Below are 21,628 nucleotides of genomic sequence, written 5' to 3' on the forward strand. Positions count from 1 at the left end.
ACCTGTTGTCAGATGAATAATTTACACCAGAGAGACCATGATTTTTACATACGGACAATGAGGGATGATAAGGAGGATGAGGGCCAAAACATACCAAGGCGGAACGGAACGGTCACGGGACGAACGCGGTCTTTCTGCTTAGTTTCGGCCGGCGTGTTTTTCTCTGCCTTTCACACTGACAGCGTCGGCGTGCGCGGCCAGTCCTGTTCAAAACCCTCCCCACAGCTAAAGCTAGCGTGCTACTTTGCCGGCGTGAAAAATACGCTGAAGTCCTATTTTTCAAATGCAGCGCGGTGCGGAGCGGGCTCCCGCACCGCTGACGCTGAACTACTGCTGGTTGGTGTGTAAGGACAGATATTTTAATGTATTTTCACAGACGCCGGTAAAAAACGTGGCCGTTCCGCAACGCTTTACCGCCCTGGTGTGTAAAACCCCTGACATCAAAGTGAACTGTTTGCGCCATTTGGCAGCCATTGAAGGCTTATAAAATTGTCACAAGGTTCATCTTATAACATTATACTTGGTTTTCCTCTTGGTTTTCCTTGTTTCATTAATTGTATTTAACATATTCATTTAATTGTATTTGAGCAATACATTTTGGGAGGCATCATCTTTGTTTTCGAAAGGGTCTGCTTCCTTGGGCTCATTTAAATGCAGAATACATTTTTTTACTGCTTCCCTGTATACAGTGTCTTCCTCTTCCGTTTTGTCAGAATAATCAGTAGTGCATTCAGGAATCACTCACGTGACCCTCCAAAACCTCTATCTCAATAACGCTACAGCTCCATCACGGGCTGACAACGGACCAGAAAACCCCTCCCCTGGGCCTGACTTGTCATCTTTTATATGTGTGACCCCAGAAAAAAGACTTGAATTTGAACAAAAGACAGAGGCCAAATATCTCTGTCTCCCATCTGAAGTCTCCATAGTCTTTGGTGACTGAAGCGACCGAGCCTCTGAGAGGCAGACAGAAGTGTGGGATCTGGTGTTGTGGTGTGGTGTTGGGTGGGGATGGGCTGCAGGCTTGGGGACCACAGTACTATGCTTATCAACACGTCACATCGTTTGCCCTTTACAGAAGGAGTGCCTCTGTATGGGTGTCTCTTCTCTTCTTTGTGAAGATAGCAGGCTATATACATGACGATCAGCTGTGGCTTTCTATGTCTATTTATGTGTGTGTGTGTGTGTGTGTGTGTGTGTGTGTGTGTGTGTGTGTGTGTGTGTGTGTGTGTGTGTGTGTGTGTGTGTGTGTGTGTGTGTGTGTGTGTGTGTGTGTGTGTGTGTGTGTGTGTGTGTGTGTGTGTGTGTGTGTGTGTCTATGTGAGTGTGTGTGCGTGTCTATGTGTGTGTGCGTGCATGCGTGTGTGTGTGTGTGTGTGTGTGTGTGTGTGTGTGTGTGTGTGTGTGTGTGTGTGTGTGTGTGTGTGCGTGTGCGTGTGCGTGTGCGTGTGTATGAACATGTGCTACACACGCCCACTTGCGTTAGTTAAAATGCATGTGTGTGTATGTGACTACAAGCACACACACACACACACGTTATTCAGCCTGACCATATCTTGCTCCATTCAGTTTAGGTGGCAGCCTGTAAGAAAGACAGGGGAGCAAGGTAGACCGCAGAGAGTCGGTGAGCGTCTATGTGACAGGTCTCTGTTGTGCACACTGAAAAGAGCAGAGCAAAGCAGATCGCAGCACACACACTGGAGGTGGGAGATGTGGATCAGGAGCCTTTGCCACAGGGAGAGGCCTCCAGTATGGGTCCTTTCAACAGTGAAGAAGTCTAAATGTTTTTTTTTTGGTGGGGGAATTTTAGCCTTTATATTTAGACAGGACATTCTGGAGAAGTAAAATGAATAGGAGAGAGACATGAGGGCTGAGACATAACCTGGGCCAGTGTTGAATCTGCGTTCCCAAGGGCATGCAAGCCCATTCATGGTCGGGTCCTTGGCACACTGTGCCACAGCACCCCCCCAGCAGAGAAGAGGTCTAGTGGGGTGGGACGGGGCGGTGCAGGGTGGTGCGGGGCGGGTTGTTGTGCGTTAGAGTGGAGTGGGGGGTGGGATGGGGTGGGGTGGGGTAACAGCATCAGCACCAGACACTTGTTCTCAAAGGGGAATAGGAACCATTTACCATCCAGATGCTTCTCCATATTCTCCAGTTATCCACTGTCTTAAAATGTTGTGTGGATGGCCATATCTGTTTTTGTATGACATACTGTAATACTGTAGTATGCATGTATTTTTGTGACTTTTTCGAAGAATTTTTGTGACTTCCTACACTTTTATTTTCCTTTATTTTGATAGGATACTGAAGATGTGAAAGGAAAGTATGGTTAAGGGAAAGATGGGACTGTTAAATGACCCAGAATGGACTCGAACGTGGCCCCCCCATATACTGGATATGCGTGTTCTATGCAGGTCACATCACCACCCCCTGTTTTCATCTACAGGTAATTCTGACTCAGCAGAACCACACTATGTTGTGAAGTTATACAATTATTACAGTGCAAAAATGACCCTTACAGTACAAAAAATGACCCCCCCCCCCGCACACAATTTTTCATTTTTGCAGATTGAGAAGTGGGTGCTGTCTGTGGTTGTCCAAGGGGGTGGGGGGGCAAAAGGCAGGCCCCCATGGCTCCCCAGCCCCCCCATACAAAGGTGACCTCATCTTTAACATCGAAAACATGCTGTGTAAACCAGGTCCCTTGTCACATAACTTCTCATTTCCGCTCCACCATGTGCCCCCAAAGCGCCGGAGCTTCCCGTCTCCTGCCCGACTCGACTCGAGTCCCTCCGACAGCTGAGCAGTCCCATCCATCTCCTTTCTTCTGATTTATTACTCCATAAACCATTTCCTTGGTAAAATTGACTCCCCTCACCTTTGTGGTTGCAACCCCTCTCCCTTCCTCCTTCCCCACCCCAACGCAACAACCCAACCCCACCTCACCCTCTCTCTTTCTCTATCTTGTCTTTTTTCAGTTTTTTTTTCTTTTCAAGGGACACAGTCACCCAGCGGCGTAACTATCACTTTTGCCTCACGTCGACAGGCTTTATGGTGGGCAGTAAAAACAGCCCACATTGTGACAGAAATGGGAAGTGGCTGGGTCTGTCAAACCTTGCGCGGGCCGCGTCGGATTTTGATGGCGCGCGCCGTCTCCGATGACATCTCGGCAATAAAAACCTGTGCCCCACCTCCCCTCCTTCTCCCCCTCCCCACCCTTCCCCAACACCACACCCCTTCTCCAACTCACAGCAGCCTAACCCCACTCATGGTTGTCGGCTTGGTGGCTCCCTCCTTCCCTACCCACGACACCGCTTCTCCAGTGCACCCCCAAGCCACGACCCCGCCCTACCCATCGCGACTCAACCCCCCCACATGGCTGTCGGCTTGGTGGCCGCTGGTGGGACCCCACCCCATCACTGTCTGCCTCAGCTTGCCTCCTCTCATCCACACACACAGCACAGCGCTGGCAGGCCACACTAGGCAGGACAGGACGGGACAAGACTGGAAAGTCTCCGCTCAACAGCACACACACACATGCGCACACGCACGCACGCACGCACGCACGCACGCCACACACACACACAGACAGACACACACACACACACACACACACACACACACACACACACACACACACACACACACACACACACACACACACACACACACAAACCACCACCACTTTTGATTTGACATGGCTGTTGTATTTCTCCTTCCTGTCTTTTCCTTTACATTTCGCCGTGTTTTTTTCAAGTCCAGGGGTTCCCAACTTTTTACAACTAGGGGGCCCCACCTGAAATGTTCACAAATAATTAAGGCCCAACTCTGACCCAATAAACAATACAACTCAAATAAATAATCAACAGAAACACACACACACAAATATTTGCATTCGTATAAAATTATTTAAAGGCCTAGCTGCAGTGTTGCCATATTGGGCGGTTACCCGATGGGGCTGCTTGGCATGGCTGTCTGCGGGTAAAAATGGTCAAAAACGGCCATTTGGTGTGTTACTTTCAACAGTTTTATGGCCATAGAAATCAACACAATTTGTTGAAATTGAGCAGAATGTAGGGCCTCCAGGCGTTTTTTGAGTAGCCTGATCCTGACCATCCCATATACGTATTCATGGCCTTGAGGTTGTTTAATCTGAAGCGATTGCAGGAAGTGGGAAGGAAATTTTCGGAAAAATCAGGATAAGTTGTTGAACAAACATGTCTGACGTCTATCTTTGGCGATGTAGGACCGTTTAACAGACATGTCTGACAGAACATCCTACCGTAGGATAAAATTACAACGTAGGACCATTTGTCAAATCCTGCTGCTCAACATTGCTCCCATAGAGGCAGAAAATAACACTAGATTAATGTGTTACTTCATATTCACACAGTTTTAGTAAATTTTTTGACAGGGGTTGGCGTGTTCTCCATTGACTTGCATTGACTGAAGGTGCCTACACTACCTACGGAAGTTGGGAAGCTCCATGTGCCATTTCCCAGTGCTGTCGCAAATTGCCGTGTCACCTCTAGTGTTATTTTCTACCTCTATGATCGCTCCATAGAAAACAGGTACCAGACGTAGTGCGGAGCCAAGTCTCCGGAGGTACGTAGGATGGTGTGTGAGGCTAGTTTTTTGAGCACCTTTTGGGTTGGAAATGGTCAGACAAATCTGGCAACACTGCCTACCAATGAGGCCCGGCCCACAGTTTGAGAACCACTGCTCTAGACTTTACTTCCTTGATATTTCAATTCCACAATGCTCCCAGATGACTTTGAGATTCATTTTTATATTTCATGCACTCGCATGATTCAACCCACAAACAGGAAGTGATGTAATGTTATGATCTGCTCTCATCTCTTGACCTTCTCACACACTGTTTGCCCCTAGTTAGACAAACAGACAACATTTGATATTAATCTCTTAAAACAACAGCACCAGGGCTCTAAATTAACACACGCCAACACGCCAAACACGGGTGAAAATTAATTTTGGCTAGTAGAAAAAAATACCTACCCGCCAATTTGGCTAGTAGCGCCCGAGTACAGTAACTTATGAACGGTAAACCGCTGCTCTGACGAACGTTATAGGGCGAGATTTCCTACATTACCCATGGACACTAGCGTCACGAAGTAGCCTCCCACCGTGGGCTTTCCAGTGCATCGAGCGTCAACTCCATGCTGTTGCGCGCGCCAGGATTGAAAACATTTCAGACGACCAGCCTTCTGTCAGCTAAGCTGCGCTCACACTATTCTGACAGGCAGCTCTCCTCCTATGCTCTCGTCGCTTTCGCTACAACCCTTTTAACGTCACTACTGCTATTATTACTATATGAGCTGCATTTTTGAAGCAGCGAAACCCTGACCGTTTCAATAACAGGACTTACGCAGATTATGCATAGCGCTACTTCTGTTGTGTAGACTATGTTTTGTGCGAGTGATGAGAATGTGGCGGGGGTTAGAGCAAGGTTCTGTGTGTTGGTGAATGCTAGTAGTAATTGTAAATAGTGACGTTAAAAATGAGTGGTTGTGGAACGAAATAGCGACCAGGGCAGAGGAGGAGAGCCGACTGTCAGAGTAGTGTGACCGTAGCTGTCAGTTCAGTTGTCTTCTGAAATGTTCAGAGTCGTGGCGCAACTAAGTTGGAAAGCCCACGCCATCGGAAAGAAAAAAAAAGCAACCAACGACGAAGCTGTGGAAGTAGGCCTAACAAAGGAAGCGAAGATTCCCGAGATATTATTTACTTTTAATTAAACTAGGCTTCTTGTCATTTTGTTGCGCATGGTAGAGAAGAGCTCCTCCTCTCTCCTCTCATCTCTTCTCCTTCCTTGGGGTGTGTGCGTATGTGAGGTTTTGTAGTGTTTGGCCGTGTGCTTGGTTACTGTATGTTAAAGGTCTGTTATGTGAGTGGCTTGTGCGATGTGATTCAGCTGTTTTCAGAGGAATTGAACAAAAACTAATCAAATTAATTAGGCCTAAGTAATGAAAGTAAAAAATAAAGCAGAAGTTAAAAAATAATGAAAAAATATATAGCCTAGGCCTATAATATGCTTAATTATTATGTAGGCATATAGTAGAGTAGTAGAGTAGAGTAACTTTATTGATCCCCAGGGGGAAATTCAGGTATCCAGTAGCTTACATAAATACACAAAAGCCCACATGGACATTTCAAGACAAAAATAAACACAGGAATAGTCATCAGGGTGGGGAAAATAAAATAAAATAATAGAGATAAATGTAGAAAAGGTAATTGTGCAAAAAGACATTCTGTGAGTTGGGATAGACCAAAGCAGAAAAAACATACTCTGTCAGTTAAGGTAGACAACAAGTGTTGATGGATACATCTATGATATAGTATAGTATGTAGAAGTAGGCAGTGTACAGAGTATGATAGGGGATGAACATTCTTACAATGTCACAGTAAAGTACAGGTAGGCCTAAGTGTTTTAGGCAAGCACACACACACACTACACACACACACACACACACACACACACACACACACACACACACACACACACACACACACACACACACACACACACACACACAAAGAGGTTCCCCAGTAACTGGGCCAGCTCCGACAGATCACAGTCTTTGCTTGTGGTAAGTAGGAAAGACAAGTAGCCTATGTCCAGTGGTCAAGGGTCAAAAGTTCCTTAGTGCAGTTATTGGACAGCACACGCACACACACACACACACACACACACACACACACACACACACACACACACACACACACACACACACACACACAGTAGCCTATGCAGGCCTATAGTGTATCTGTGTTGTAGAAACAGTTGGACAAAATGACCATTTAATTAGAAAAAAAATAACTAGCCTAATGCATAGTTTATTTTGGCGAGATTAAAAAAAAATGGCTAGTTGAACTTCTGTTTGGCTGGTAAGAAAAAATGTCCACTAGCCAAATTGGCTGGTGGTGGAAAAAGTTAATTTAGAGCCCTGAACAGCACGTATGTGTGTACACATTATACTGCCTACGGCCAACCGCTCCATGAAGAGCTAGAGTATTTCCCAAGGGTGATAAAGCAGGTTTAATAATCTCCATAGCAGCAATCAATAATTCACCAGGGGTCCTGGTGACTTGTTTGTCTGCGTTGATATAGGTGGTCATGGAGAATGCCTGAGCACAATACCCCTGGGGAAGCAAGACTGGCAGCAAGATGTGGATGTGATGTGGAAGCAAGAGCCCAGTGAGGTCACGTGGAGGTCAAGTTGTTATAGGACACTAGGCAGCAGGGACACTGACAGATTTTGCTGGGCCTGGGTCAAAGCCATTTGAAAGGGCCCCCCATCCAATACGTACATATAATGTAATTAAAACCCAATTCTGAGCCCCCTCTCTTCCTGGTCCTTTGTCCCCTCTTGTCAGTTTCCCTGCTAGGCAGACATGCTGTAATACCAGGGAAGCCGACAGGGGGGGACAAAATGGTTAGTTATCCCGGGCATGGTCGGGCAGAATTGGATCTCCATACACTGTATGTATTGAGTGAAGGACTCCTTTCAGATGACTTTGTCCCTGGCCTGGCCAAAGCTGTAAGCGGCCCTATGTAATTACTACGATCATCCTGTTAGCAGTTAAAGGGAAAGTAATGTGTCATAGAATGCTGTCAACATCTTTAAAACTGTTTCTTTTTTGATAGGTAAAACAGTAACCAGCTTCTTTCACATATCAACCATATGAATGTGTAACACCACTTGGAGACAACCTTTGGGGGAAAAAACAGAAAGATTGCACAATTCCCATTGAGAAGGTAACGGCAAGAGTGAAGAGTGAACAGAACGGAAGAGTTTCCACCAGTGGAAGGGGAAGAAAAGTTGACTTTTGTTGTTTGGTCATGAACTGTGAGTGTGAGAGGGAGAGCCGGCGACATCCATCTTCGACACCCAGTGAGTCTGCGCTTTTAATTAACAGCTCCTGAATTTGCTTTGTCTTCTAAAAAGGATCAAGTCTAATTGTGCTCCAAATTAAAGGGCTTAATGAAAGCAGCTTTCCAGCCCATTCATCAAACGCAGCACAGGAAACAGCAAACCGTTTAGGCCCCGTGTGAGGAACAGAGAGAGAGTGAGAAGGAGAAGAGAGAGAGAGACAGAGAGAGAGTGAGAAGGAGAAGAGAGAGAGAGAGAGAGAGAGAGAGAGAGAGAGAGAGAGAGAGAGAGAGAGAGAGAACAGAAAACTGTGAAGAACAGGGAGAGAGGGAGAGAGAGAGAGAGAGAGAGAGAGAGAGAGAGAGAGAGAGAGAGAGAGAGAGAGAGAGAGAACAGAAAACTGTGAAGAACAGGGAGAGAGAGAGAGAGAGAGAGAGGAGAAAGGCACTGGAGTGCAAAGTAAATGAAGGAGAAAACTAGATCTCCAATGGGAGGCAGTAGTTAGTTTAGCGTACTGCACTGCACTTCACAGAGTGCTTAGAGCTGAGCTGCTATGCAGTTGGACTGACCACATGTTGTGACCACATGTCTCTTAAGAGCTAGTCACATGAAGGCTACTCCACTTACTGTTCCACAATGTTTGGGGCCCGTTTACACGTTAACTAAATGAAGTATTAATCTATTGAACTAATTTCTAATTGTAATTGTTGATGTTGTATAGGCCTATTTATCAATGTATACACATTCATATTTGATATGATTGTAGAAAATGATTCGATAGATATAGAATCATTTGAACTAATTTAATGTTAAAAAGTCGTTTTACGTTGACATTCTATTGTAAGTGATCTCGTGAACAGCACAACTTTGTTAACAGGCAAAATCTGTCTGACATAAAATGTTTCAACCAGTCTGACTTTCATCAGAAAAGCATTTTCCAAGCAGCATCTTGCAGTTCGCCGGTGACACAAGCTGTTTTGAAATGGACGGCTCAAGTTTGTTCACGCCTCACAGCTGCATGCGTGGGGTTCAGATTCGCAGGAAATGTTGTTTGTCATGTTACTCCACAGTACCAGATTAATATAGCCGCTGGCCTGTCTCTGCAGAGGCAATACAGGTACCTCTTGTCCTCACTGCCAGGCCAGTGCATTAGCCATCCTACTCAAGGGCCTAGAGGCAGTGCCGATGACAGCACTGCCCAGACCCTAGACAAAATCACCTGAAAGCCCCCCCCAATACACACCATTTAATACGGACCCAATTCTGTTCTGGACACCTCCCCAACCCACCCCCCCACCCCCCGGGTCCGAGACAACTGACCTCTTTGTCCCCTTCTGTTGTCTTTCCTGCTATAGTGTAGCCACGACTGTGAAGAACTTTCCGCAATGGCTGGAAAGCCACATTTTACGCTGTACTTTACTTTCACACGCACACACACATACACACCCACACCATTGCCTCGAACAACACGCAGCACCAAACCACCGAGTCAATATTATCCACCCTCCATGGCACTAAAGCAATATCTAGCATGTGAGTCGGCCGTGTGTACACGTGTTACCTTCACAAGGCAAGGCGAGGCAAGCCGAGACTGGACAGGGACTGGACTGGACAGGGACTGGGCTGGTCACTCCTCTTGGACAGCTGTGAGGGGGAGACTGGAGTGGGGGAGTAGTGGGGTGTAGTGATGGGGGCAATGCTGGCAGATTGAGTAGTGATGGATGTTAGTGTGTGTGTATATGTATAGCCTATATGTGTATGTGTGGGTGTGTGTGTGTGTGTGTGGGGGGGAGGGTTAAGATGACTGGGTATGGACACTATTGTGAAGGGTGATGAGGGAATGGGTATGATTCAGATGGGGTGGGAGGTGTATGATTCGATAGCTGGCAGCTGTGTGTGTGTGTGTGTGTGTGTGTGTGTGTGTGTGTGTGTGTGTGTGTGTGTGTGTGTGTGTGTGTGTGTGTGTGTGTGTGTGTGTGTGTGTGTGTGTGTGTGTGTGCATGCATGCATGAGTGTGTGTGTGTGGATGTGCATGCGTGTGTGTGTGTGTGTGGATGCGCATGCGTGTGTGTGTGTGTGTGGATGCGCATGCGTGTGTGTGTGTGTGGTGTGTGTACATAAAGAGGGTCATGAATGGTGAGAAGGAACGGGGATGTGGTTGTGTGTGTGTGTGGTTGTGTGTGTGTGTGTGTGTGTGTGTGTTAGGCTTGCTGAAGATGACAGGGTGGTGTGTGCGTGGATGGGCAGGAAAGGGGATGATTCAGATGGATGGGGGGTGGCGGATTGCGTGTGTGTGTGTGTGTGTGTGTGTGTGTGTGTGTGTGTGTGTGTGTGTGTGTGTGTGTGTGTGTGTGTGTGTGTGTGTGTGTGTGTCGCTTGTTCGTGTGTGTGTGTAGAGGGGTAGTACTTGGAGACAACGAGTGTAGGGGAGGAGGGGAGCCATGAGGGGAGGGGGAGAATGGGGATGAAGGGTAGGGTTGGGGGGGTTAGCCTGTGAGGTGAAGGGGTAGGCTGTGAGGAGGGGTAGGCTGTGAGGAGGGGGGTAGGCTGTGAGGTGGGGTAGGTTAGGCTGTGGGGTGATGTGGATTGCGTAGCTGTCACCAGCACCAACGGGCCTGCCAGTCTGGACGAATGAGTCGGCGCGCGGCGTCCAGGAGAAAGTGGTTTAAGGGCGTCCGTGGAGATGACAAAGGCCCCTCTAATGGTCCTCGGGAATGCGATTAGACTTTATTGTCTGTGTGAGGCCCGGGAAGTAATTCAGTTTGAGGAGGACAGAAAGGCTTCCGTCATCGACAGGAAAGTTCACACTCTGCTATTTGGACGCATAACGGGCAGATGGGGAAAAATAACAATAAGCTCAAAGCTTACAGGGCAAGGCAGAGAGAGACTGGAGCTCGAGCTCTCTCTCAGACACACACACACACACACACACACACACACACACACACACACACACACACACACACACACACACACACACACACACACACACACACACACACACACACACACACACACACACACACACACACACACACACACACACACACACACACTAACAGGAAAGAGGGGCAAAAAAATCTGCTGACAATAAAATCTAAACACCCTTGATTGTGTTGATGACTTTTCTTACCAAAGAAATTATGTAGATTTTTCAAAACAACATTATTTTGTGCGTAAAACACAAATGAAAGGAGCACGATGGCTCAGTGGAAGTTGTACCACCAGGGATTTGGGTCGGATTCAAGCCCAATGTCATATTCTGATCCTTCCTTGTCTCTCTCTACTGTTCTATCTCAAATAAAAGCACAAAAAACACAACATATCTTTCTAAAAAAACAAAAAAAACAATTGCATGACAAGCACTACATGACACAGTCCTCAGGGGAAAATGAGTTACTTCCCCATGAACATTTTTGCAGAGTATCAAGTACATGGTAAACTGTTAAAGGATAACTTCAGTCAATTTCAAATTCAGTTGTAATTCTCACACTACCCTGGACTTGTCGGTACCTGAGGTTTTTTCAGCCTTTTCCGAGATCCTGGTCATTGCGATGGGGGCAGCTGTTTGTTTAAATTAAAAAAAAAAACATTTTTATTATTCCCAAAAACATTGAAAAGGTTATGCAACATCAGCAGACAACTAGCAAACAGTGGTACCTTTTGGGAAAATATTTGGAGTAGGCCTATGTTAATAAAAAAAAGAGTAAAACAACGCTGCCCCCATTAGAATAGCTCATATCTCGGAAAGGGATGAGCCGAAAAATGTGGCATCACCGGGTACTGACAAGTCAAGGGTAGCGTGAGCAATACAACAGCATATTGAAATTGACTGAAATGGTCCTTTAAGATACCTCTGGTGAAGAACATCCCTGTTACATTATATATTGATCTACAGTGTGAATGTAGATGTATGCACTTTACTGTAAATGTTTAAAATCTCCAATTGGTCCAATTTTCACATTTGTGATATAATAAATATGACACACAAGATCATACATCAATGTTGTGATCTATATCTTTGACCTGAGCTTGTATGCCATATTCCCTTTGAGTCGGCTATTCTTGTTGTACATATACAACTTACAACACAGTACATGCAGTTCCATGCATATTAACATGGGCTTTAAAAATATTGTAAAACAAAAGAGCAAGTGTAATTACGTGTGTGTGCGCGTGCGTGTGCGCGTGTGTGTAAGGAGGGATGTTGGTGGTGGTGGTGGTGTGTGTGTGTGTGTGTGTGTGTGTGTGTGTGTGTGTGTGTGTGTGTGTGTGTGTGTGTGTGTGTGTGTGTGTGTGTGTGTGTGTGTGTGTGTGTGTGTGTGTGTGTGTGTGTGTGTGTGTGTGTGTGTGTGTAGGGGGGGTATAGCCTCCAAACTCAGGTGGAATGGGTGATGCTTGTAGAGGGAGTGGCCAAGCAGCTGCTCTGAACCTTTAGAGGACTGAAACTCCATTCAAGAGTAGGATGCAGTGGACATGCACAGTACAGTATTGGTGAAACATAGATACGCACAGTATTGGATACTCACAGTATTGGTGAAACATAGATTGCCCATATGATGCTTTGATTTTTTTTTTTTTACTTTAATTTAAAACTTGTTGACAAATCTTACATTCATTGTATTTGTATTGACAAATGAACCTTCTGTTTTGAACATGCTTAGCATAGTGAACTAAATGAACATAAATAATATTTTATAATGCAAGTAGATAATTTAGTAAATCATTACAAATAGGCTACAGACAGTTTCTTTCTCTGTCACGCGCGCGCGCACGCACACACACACACACACACACACACACACACACACACACACACACACACACACACACACACACACACACACACACACACACACACACACACACACACACACACACACACACACACACACACGATTTTATACAGATATTCTATACATAGTATATACAAAACCATAATGAATCCAATACCTGTGTGTATATTTGACACAGTAACTAGACTGTGAGGCTCACCACAACAGCCTAACATTTGTGATTCATGACACACCCAAACTGGTACCGTGATTTGGTGGTTTGTTTGTTTCAATGCCTAGTTCCCTACAAAAGCAGTGACATAATCGAGTCCTTTTAACTATGTCACCTAAGTTCCATTCAATTCCATTCCATTCTGTACAGCGCATTCCATTCGATTGAGTGGTCTGTTCTGCAGTCACTTGATCCCCTTGGCCTTCAGAACTTTGACTACATCGTTCAGGTAGTTGGAATCTGGATACCGAAGGCTAAGAACAAGCATAGAGAAAAATAAATGTCGGCAAACTAATGACAAGCAAAATGCTACTCTTTTTTTTTCATTTTTCAGCTGAAAATCTACTAATGTGGATCATTCCAGAAATGTCAGCCTCAAAATCACTACTATCAGCAGTAGCATACTAATGTGAAGTCCTGCATAAGATCAATGAATCCAAGAATGTGAGGATATTTAATTGTCTTGTGTATGGGGATCCTGGGTTTGGGTGGGGGAGGGGAGCGAAGTGCATACAGCTTAGATTGGGGATGGTGGTCAGATAAGGCACAGAGCTCTCTGATTGCTGTCTAAACAGTAGAGCTCTACAGTAAAAATGACATTTATGTCATTGTGTCATATGCCAGTTATGTCATGATGATGTGCAGCTGCACAGCATCTCTATTTGTCAACACTGTGGGTGGGGAATTTGTAGTGCAGTTTGGGGATGGTTGTCGAACAAAGCACAAAGGTGGGTGGTTGCTGCTCTGTCTAAAAACAGTATAAAAACAAAGACAGCCATGACCATGCCACATGTCAGTTATGCCAGTGTCATGCACTGTTACCTCTCCGGTCCAGACTCGTCTCCGATGGTCTTTAGGGGCACGTCTGTAGGCACCACGGCCTCCTCCCCATCACTGTTGGTTGCCACGGTGAAGAGCATCCTCTGCTGAAAAGCCCTCTCCAGCAGTTTGACCACTGCTGTCCCCTTGGTGTTCTGAGGCAAGTAGGCAGCCGTCTGCAGCCCGTGAAACTTCTCCCCTGGCCTGGGATGAGCTTCCTTTTGGATGAGAAAAACAGATGCACAGTTGAGACCAGAAGCTTAAATGCACTGCATGTACACGGACACACATGTTTTGTTCATTCTCTGGATCAAAATAAGATTAAACCTCTCCAGTTTTAGGTGATTTAGGATGATCAAAGTTATTTCGAAATGTCAAAATGATCTCCACCTGTGTGTTGGATAGCCATATCATTCACTGACTAATAACTCAAGTTATGTGTTCGCCTGCCAAACAATGCAGATAACATCATGGCCAATTCATCTTGTTTGATTAGTCATCCTGGAGGTATGTGAAGTGGGGCATGCCATTTTAAGTACTCAGTTCATCAGCCTTTCTTTGTCCTGGTTTTGCCCTGTGGCGGAAAAGGAGTAACTGGTGTAACCAGACAAACAACAACATAGCATGGTATGGAATGTTCCATGGACTTGTGGTTTCTGTCAGCTTGCAGCTGCGTGGCGGTCCAATTATGGCAATGTTAAGTCCCGTGACAAAACATAGTAGAGAGTTTTAAAATGTACAGCACCTGCTTGAATTTCTATTACTTTAGAAGATTAGAACATTTTAAAGACAACAACACTTGAAGGAGACCCACTAGTGATGAAATAGTGCTCTAAATAAAAAAATAGAAATTCAATTAGTGCTGCAGACTTCATTTTAATCTTTATTGCATCTTTCTTGCATATCTTTCTTGCATTTAACTGAAATTGTCCTGTACCTGATCAGCCAGCAGGATGTGGACACATTTACTCCTGTGTATGCCAAACACGATAGGTTACATTTACCAGAACTTACAGTAGATATGTTCAGTGTGCATCTCTATATCGCACTGTCATAGGTGTAAACAGAAAGCATCCAGGCTACAGACTTTAACTTTTCCCCAGACTTTGAGAATTTACAAATTGGTGTGTGAAACACATCATTTCATCGTCTCCAAACAATGAAATAACAATGATCAGTGTGACATAATAGGTGAAGTTGTTGTTGTACTAGTGGTTATTCACCTGCCTTACACCTGTACCTGTATCACAATTACAGTAGATTGTGCATGTGTGCATTTGTGCATTTTGTATTTTTATAATCTTCAGCCTTACCGTTTGAATACCGTCCGAAAAGACGAAATTGATTTTGATAGTGTCATCTTTGGGGAAGCCTGGCAGACTCCTTCTCTCATGCTGCAGGGCCATTGATCCCTCTGGCTGGTCCCCCACTGACTGGTTGCCACTGGGTCCCTTCAGGTCCTGCTCCACTGTAAGGAAATCATCCCATTAATGTCTACATAACCAAATGACTGCCATGGCGTGTTAAAGTGTGTGAAAGCAGTGTGTGTCAGAAGTTGTTTGTTTGTTTGTTTGTTTACTTTGCTGCTCGACTGAGAGGGGGCCTTGGCCATTCATGTAGCGGTTGCAGTGCATTTTGTCTTTGCTCTGACCTCCACCCATGGTCTGTCAGATTTCAGTGACCGAGGCTACCAGCCTTCACCTGAGAGAGACAAAAGAAAAGGACATCCTAAAATCACCCTACAGAATGAACCCAAACCAAAGGTTGACCTAAAAATGTCCCCTCTTTGACTACAAAACTATCTAAAAAATACAAATATACAAAAATACAAATACAAAAATACAAATCCTTTTCAAAACTCACCTGAGTAGATATTCTCTGAATTTGTTTCTTCCTTATGCAATTGTATTTCCTTGTGTGATCTATCTGTGACGGTGCTTACATACCAAGCTCACCCACACACACACATACAGTGCATACACACCAAGACACAAACCGTACTCACTCACTCACACATAACACCATGGCACGCCCTCTTAGCTCATAACCATAGCAGGTGCAGCTAGAGGGTATGAATGAGATCCACCATCAGATGATCCAAAGTGGGCGTAGCTGCTGCTCCACATTAAACTGTGTGACTTGTGCTCTTCATGTGGTGTAGTGTCTTCAAAAGTATAGCTGAAACTGGTTTTGAGTGAGTGACTGAGAGTGAAGGTGAAAGACACCCAAGGCAGAGACAGGCGTGGCTGACAAAAGCTCTTGCTCAACACTTTCGTACGGTATTATCTTCAGGGAAGGGGGTGTGGTGGTCAAGATCTTAAGGCTTCGCAGAAAGGTGCCAAACAGGCCGATTGTGTAAGACCTAGCGGTTAACTTATACATTCTAATCACTTGATATTGATCTGAAGTTGTCACTAACATGGTCTGTGATTGTGTAAAAAAACATGAAGTAACAAGTAATTTACTAACAATCACTAAAAGCCTCAAGAAGCAACTAGAGACACTAGAAGCATGATATACTGTGTATAACATCAATAGGTACAGTAGTTGGGTAAGGAAAATAATCACAGCAGTAGTGAAGCCGAATGTAAGTGGGGAACTTACAGGAGAACAAAGATGGTAGAAAAGACTACTGAGCCAGCTCCCCTCCTCCCCATTTGTTAGTGGTTCCAAAATTACTTGGCTTGTGATGATGAAACTTGTGATTTCAGCCATCTTTGAAAAGACGCTCTACTGGAGACAAGGGGAGGAGCTAGTTTTTTTATTTGAAGAGCATGCACCAGGCCTAGTGATGGGCAATATTCTGGAGGGAATTCATGATTTTTCATGATAAGAATCATAATCTTTTTGACAAGTTTCCGTTTTTTGGCAGGGTGTTCACTATGGCTCCAAGGTTTCCAAAAAGCAATGCATACAAGTTAGTGATGCCCCCTATTGGCAGTATCTGTAAAATACAAAATGGCCCCTGCCGAAAAGAAAAAAGGTTGTAGACCATCCTTATTTTGATCTGAAATCTTTGTATAGTGCAGCTTTTCCCATCTGTTAATAAAATGGTTGTTGTGGAAATACCACATTACTATTTGAAGGTCATTTCCTTTTGAAATCTCTGGTCATGGTCACGTTTTGCTGGTCCAGATTAAAGGTCAAAATCAAGGTAAGCTGCATTCAGGTGCCAAGTCAGATATTCTTGGGTACCTATCAGTATTTCCAGATCATGGCCCCTCTGCTTACTGACTGATGACGCCGTTTGGAAGAAGTAGGAGTGTTCTGTGTTGGCCAACAACAGTATAATTTCAGATTAAAAATCAGTAGTGGTTTAAAAAATCTGCTCACTATTATTATCATTATTATAATTGGGTGGCACAGAGTGAGGAGGCCAGCTGCATGTGGCCCCTGGGCCGCCAGTTGCCCATCCCTGACCTGCAATATTTTTGTGCCCAATATTCCCGTTGGTCTGCTCTGACACACACACACACACACACACACACACACACACACACACACACACACACACACACACACACACACACACACACACACACACACATACACACACACACACACACACACACACACACACACACACACACACACACACACACACACACACACACACACAAGATTTAGGCTACATGCACATTTAAGAGTTCTACATCCTAGTGGCGTGCAATTTGTTAAATTGAAACTGAAGTTGAATATAGAAAGTTGAATGTTTACTCAATAACAAGGCCTGATGCTTGTGCCAAGAAACTTCTAGGCTACTTACTGAGCTTCAGCTTTTCCAAACAGTCCACCCATCTCTTGTCTTTGGGAGCTTTGTTGCAGATAAATCCTTACATGCTCTGGAATCCTAAGGATTGGGTCTGTGTGCACAGCACACTGAGTGGACTTATAAGATTTATTAGACCAAGAGAAATGACAGAGACTTCCACCAAAGAAAGCTAGTCCATGCCAGTGTTCTGTCAATATGGACTGCTTCGTCGAGATAAACTACCAATAGGGTTTTACGTAAGATAGCCCAAACTCAAACACTATTCTTGACCTTAACCCTTAGAGGCACTATATTGTAGTGTCTTGTAATGGCTTGGTAGCTCTAATCGATGGTAGCTCACATCAACATGGCAGCACTGGCAGTGTCTTCCCTTTGTAGGCTTCAAGGCTGAAAGCCCGGCTTGCTAAAACAAAGTCCTCAAACATTACAAAAATACATCTAGCAAAATACACACACACACACACACACACACACACACACACACACACACACACACACACACACACACACACACACACACACACACACACACACACACACACACACACACACACACACACACACACACACACACACACACACACACACACACACCACAATGATGGCCTCAGCAGAGTCTTAAATCCACGCAGTTTCAGAGGGATATAAGTCTTGGGCATAGACTTGAGACTGAAGAGAAGAGCAGTTATTTAAACTTCTTCCTCATACAGACGATGCTCTGTCAGCTGAAATGGTGGAGAAAACAAAGAGAAGATCCAATGACAGCCTGCTGACAGATACTTCCTCTGTTTACCTTTTAAAAAAAACAAAAATATCCAGCTATCTCAGTTTCTCTCTCTCTCTCGCTCTCTCTGTCTCTCTCTCTCTCTCCCTCTGTCTCTCTGTCTCTCTCTCGCTCGCTTGCTCGCTCTCCATCTCTCCATCTGTCTCTCTGTCTCTCTCTCTCTTGCTCTCTCTGCCGTGCCTCTTCATGCCAAGTTCTCTGTTTCATTTTCAGGTTGTTTTTTCTCTAACTTTAAAATACTCTTTTTTTTCTTTTCTTTTTTTTTCTTTTCTTTTCCTTCTACTTTCCCCCAGGCGGTCAGCTTAATGTCAACAGATCTGGCCCTCTGTACCGCCGACAGCTTTTGGCCTGGCCCTGGACAAATCATTTGAAAAGGGCCCCCCATCAAATACATACAGTACAATGTAATGAAATCCCAATTTATAGCCCCCTCTCCCTGACTATGCCTGAGACAACTGACCACTTTGCCACCCCCCTGCTGGTCTGCTCCCTCCATGTTCAGTGTGATTCATCACCCAGTAACTGCCCCTCCACTCCACATCCCTTTAGCATGCTGATCTGATTTAAACCCCCCCCCCCCAAGCTGAGCTGCGCCTGCATGACTACAGTAGCTGACTGTAACGTGTGATCTATGTCTGCTTTTTGTCCCTCCCCTCCTCCCATACACTTACTGTGGAGAGATAGGGAGACCATCACCAACCGGCATAGTTGCCAATCCAGCTCCATGGAGTGCCTTTCATAAATTGATATCCTTCTATAAGGTCTGCTATGGGGCTATGCATTTTTATGCTACTGTATGTCTGTGAGGTCAAGCTTTGGTAATGGGAGGATTGTTCAGGCTGTGTGCACAAGTGTGCACACATTGTGTGTGTGTGAGCATGCGAGCATGAGTGTGCGCACATTGTGTGTGTGTGTGTGTGTGTGTGTGCATGCATGCACGAGTGTGTGCACATTGTGTGCGTGTGCGTGTGTGTGTGTGTGTGTATGTGTTTATGTGTGCGTGTGCGTGTGCGTGTGTGTGCGTCTGTGTTTTGTGTGATGAGGACTGCTGCAAAGGCTGACAAGTGTTAAAGGATGATATAGTAGTAACTGGGAATCATGAGGCCAGTTCTCAGTAACATTTTCGGGTGCTTTCTCCTTGTCTCTGCTCTCCGTCTGCCTCACAAAGGACTCACATACCCACTTACCTGCAAAAATACAGTACATAGGCACATACTGTGTACAAACACTGTACAAATTTGAAGGTTTCCTCAAAGTGCTCTCCACTGGTTTGTTGGGGAACCTGAGGAACTTATAAGTTCTTGGAAGAAGCCCAAGGTTCCTTTGAGAATCATTATGGCTCATTCACCCTGCAAGCAAGCACAGGGCAAAGGCGAAAAGTGTCCAAATGTGTCTGTGCTCAGTCTGAAACGGTTAGACAACATGAAAATACATCATGTCTTTCACACTGAAGCATAGTGTCAGCGCGGCGCATGGATGGGCCTGCGAGTGAGAGCCTGGACAATAGTCCCAGAGATGAAAGGACTTTATTTATGTGGTCGCGCCCAAAAGGTTTATTGGTTGTTTCTGGTGCAAAAAAGTGTGAGGAATTAAAAAATGCAAGTCTTACAAACCCAAAGGTCGGCACAAATTCACAATATTCATCCGAAGTCGGGTACCGCCTACTCTCCGAGTTGCGCTTTTTCATAGACTGGTTTCGAGTAGCGTGTGCCTGCATCACGTAAAGTCAAGGAAATGTCACTGAAGTTGTGCCCCTTACATAATTTTGCGGTGCTGATTTCAATTTTGTGCCTTGTTTTGTTCTTAAACAGTCTTTAGACCCTCCAATTTGCCATTTTACGTGACCACTGGAATCGCCACCACTATGTCACCATTTTTTTACATTGCCATTTTTACTGCTTCGCCATAAACGCAACTCCGACATGATAAGTTGGTGCTTTTCGTACAATGAAGTCTCAGGATTTGCGTCTGAACATTTTTTAACCTATCTGTTGACATTAATTCGTTGTATTACATCAAACCTATGTGGACCGTCAGCCCTGAAGCGGTCGCTGACAAGGTTCTTCAGTTTTCCATCCAACACATCCAACATATGTAAATGTTCTCCGGGGAACCTTTCATAAACCCTTGAGGTTTTCCCCCCCAGAGTCTACATAAAACGAGGGTTATTCTGGGAATGGTGTACAGTGAGGTAAAGGTGAGTTGAGCAAGACTCTGATCCTCAAACAGCTTCTGGTGGCAGCTTTGTCCCTTGCATAGCAGCCTATAGTGTGTGAATGGATGAAGGAGGGGAATATATTACAAAGTGCTTTGAGTGAGGGCTTGCAAGAGAAAGGTGCTACTGTAAATACTGCCCATTAACCTTATCATATGACCACATGATAATAGAAAGAAAATACAGGAGAATAAAAATCCAAATTTACAACCAAATGCATATTGCAATGTCTACATAGAAACCTGATGAATGGAGCCCACTTAAGAATGTAATACAAACAAAACATAATGAAAGGCATTAATACATTTCCATTTGTTGTAATACTGTATCCCCCTCCCACCCCCCAAACCCTCCAATTGAATAACATCAGCCCAAGCAGTTATAAGCAGTCTGTGCATCGCAACATCACACGACACCCTACCATGCTTATCCGCCAGTCATCATGATCAACACATCACGGGAACACCATACCTCCCATTCATTGCATAACTCCTTCACCTAAAGGGCATTACAGCCCATGTAATAGCCCCGGAAAAAAAACAATCTCATTCGCCCTTTGCATAAGGAGATGGGCACAGCCCTTGGGAATCCCCCCTTTTCTAATAAAGGAGGCACCCTTACTCCATTCTACCCCTCTCCCTCCCTCCCTCACCTATCATTTCATCTGTTCCCCACCTCCCCGATTAAAGAGAGAGAAAGAAAGAGAGAGAGACAAGGCCTTGTTAGCATCCCACACCTGCTGCTGCTGCTGCTGCTGCTGCTGTTGTAAAGATCTCATTAACCTTGAGGGCCATCACCACTGTCCTCTGCCTGTTACTGACGGCTTCCTTCTCAAAACACTCACATAACCCGGTTATATGAGAGAGAGAGAGAGAGAGAGAGAGAGAGAGAGAGAGAGGGCAGGGACAGGGACAGGGACAGGGACAGGGACTCAGTCAAAAAGAATTAAGAAGTGTGAAATAGAAGAGGAGACAGAGAGAGGCATAGACTGTCTGTCAGATCTCCTTGCTCATTTGGTGAGCGGGTACCCTTTGGGAACTCTCAGAGCCACTGACAGCTTTGGCCGGGCCTATGGACAAATTAATCTGAAAGGGACCCCCACCCAAAACATACAATGTACTGAGGACCAAATTTTGCACCTC

General features: G+C 45.1%; 1 protein-coding gene across 2 annotated transcripts; it reads right to left on the reverse strand.

Moving 5' to 3' along the window:
* Positions 1 to 12,327: 12,327 nt before the first annotated feature.
* On the reverse strand, positions 12,328 to 16,420 carry dtx3la (deltex E3 ubiquitin ligase 3L a). 2 transcript variants are annotated; one of them, XM_063206177.1, is made up of 5 exons: positions 16,320 to 16,420; positions 15,295 to 15,416; positions 15,029 to 15,183; positions 13,719 to 13,933; positions 12,328 to 13,150 (listed from the first exon to the last, which is right to left on the reverse strand). In XM_063206177.1, the coding sequence occupies exons 2-5, from the start codon at positions 15,374 to 15,376 to the stop codon at positions 13,081 to 13,083; spliced, it is 522 nt and encodes a 173-aa protein (XP_063062247.1). In that variant the 5' UTR covers positions 15,377 to 15,416; positions 16,320 to 16,420; the 3' UTR covers positions 12,328 to 13,080. The 2 variants fall into 2 exon arrangements, with proteins under 2 accessions (XP_063062247.1, XP_063062248.1); XM_063206178.1 differs by lacking the exon at positions 16,320 to 16,420 and adding an exon at positions 15,579 to 15,753.
* Positions 16,421 to 21,628: the final 5,208 nt, after the last annotated feature.

Source organism: Engraulis encrasicolus, chromosome 9, assembly GCF_034702125.1.
Source record: "Engraulis encrasicolus isolate BLACKSEA-1 chromosome 9, IST_EnEncr_1.0, whole genome shotgun sequence".
NCBI lineage: Eukaryota > Metazoa > Chordata > Actinopteri > Clupeiformes > Engraulidae > Engraulis > Engraulis encrasicolus.

Bases quoted from the DNA above. Each gene is read 5' to 3' on its own strand.
- dtx3la (XM_063206177.1), bottom strand. From the start codon at position 15,376: ATGGGTGGAGGTCAGAGCAAAGACAAAATGCACTGCAACCGCTACATG. The intron at 15,184-15,294 runs GTAAACAAACAA...ATTTCCTTACAG, and splicing joins CCTCTCAGTCGAGCAGCAAA to TGGAGCAGGACCTGAAGGGA. The intron at 13,151-13,718 runs GTAACAGTGCAT...GCTTGTTCTTAG, and splicing joins GACGAGTCTGGACCGGAGAG to CCTTCGGTATCCAGATTCCA.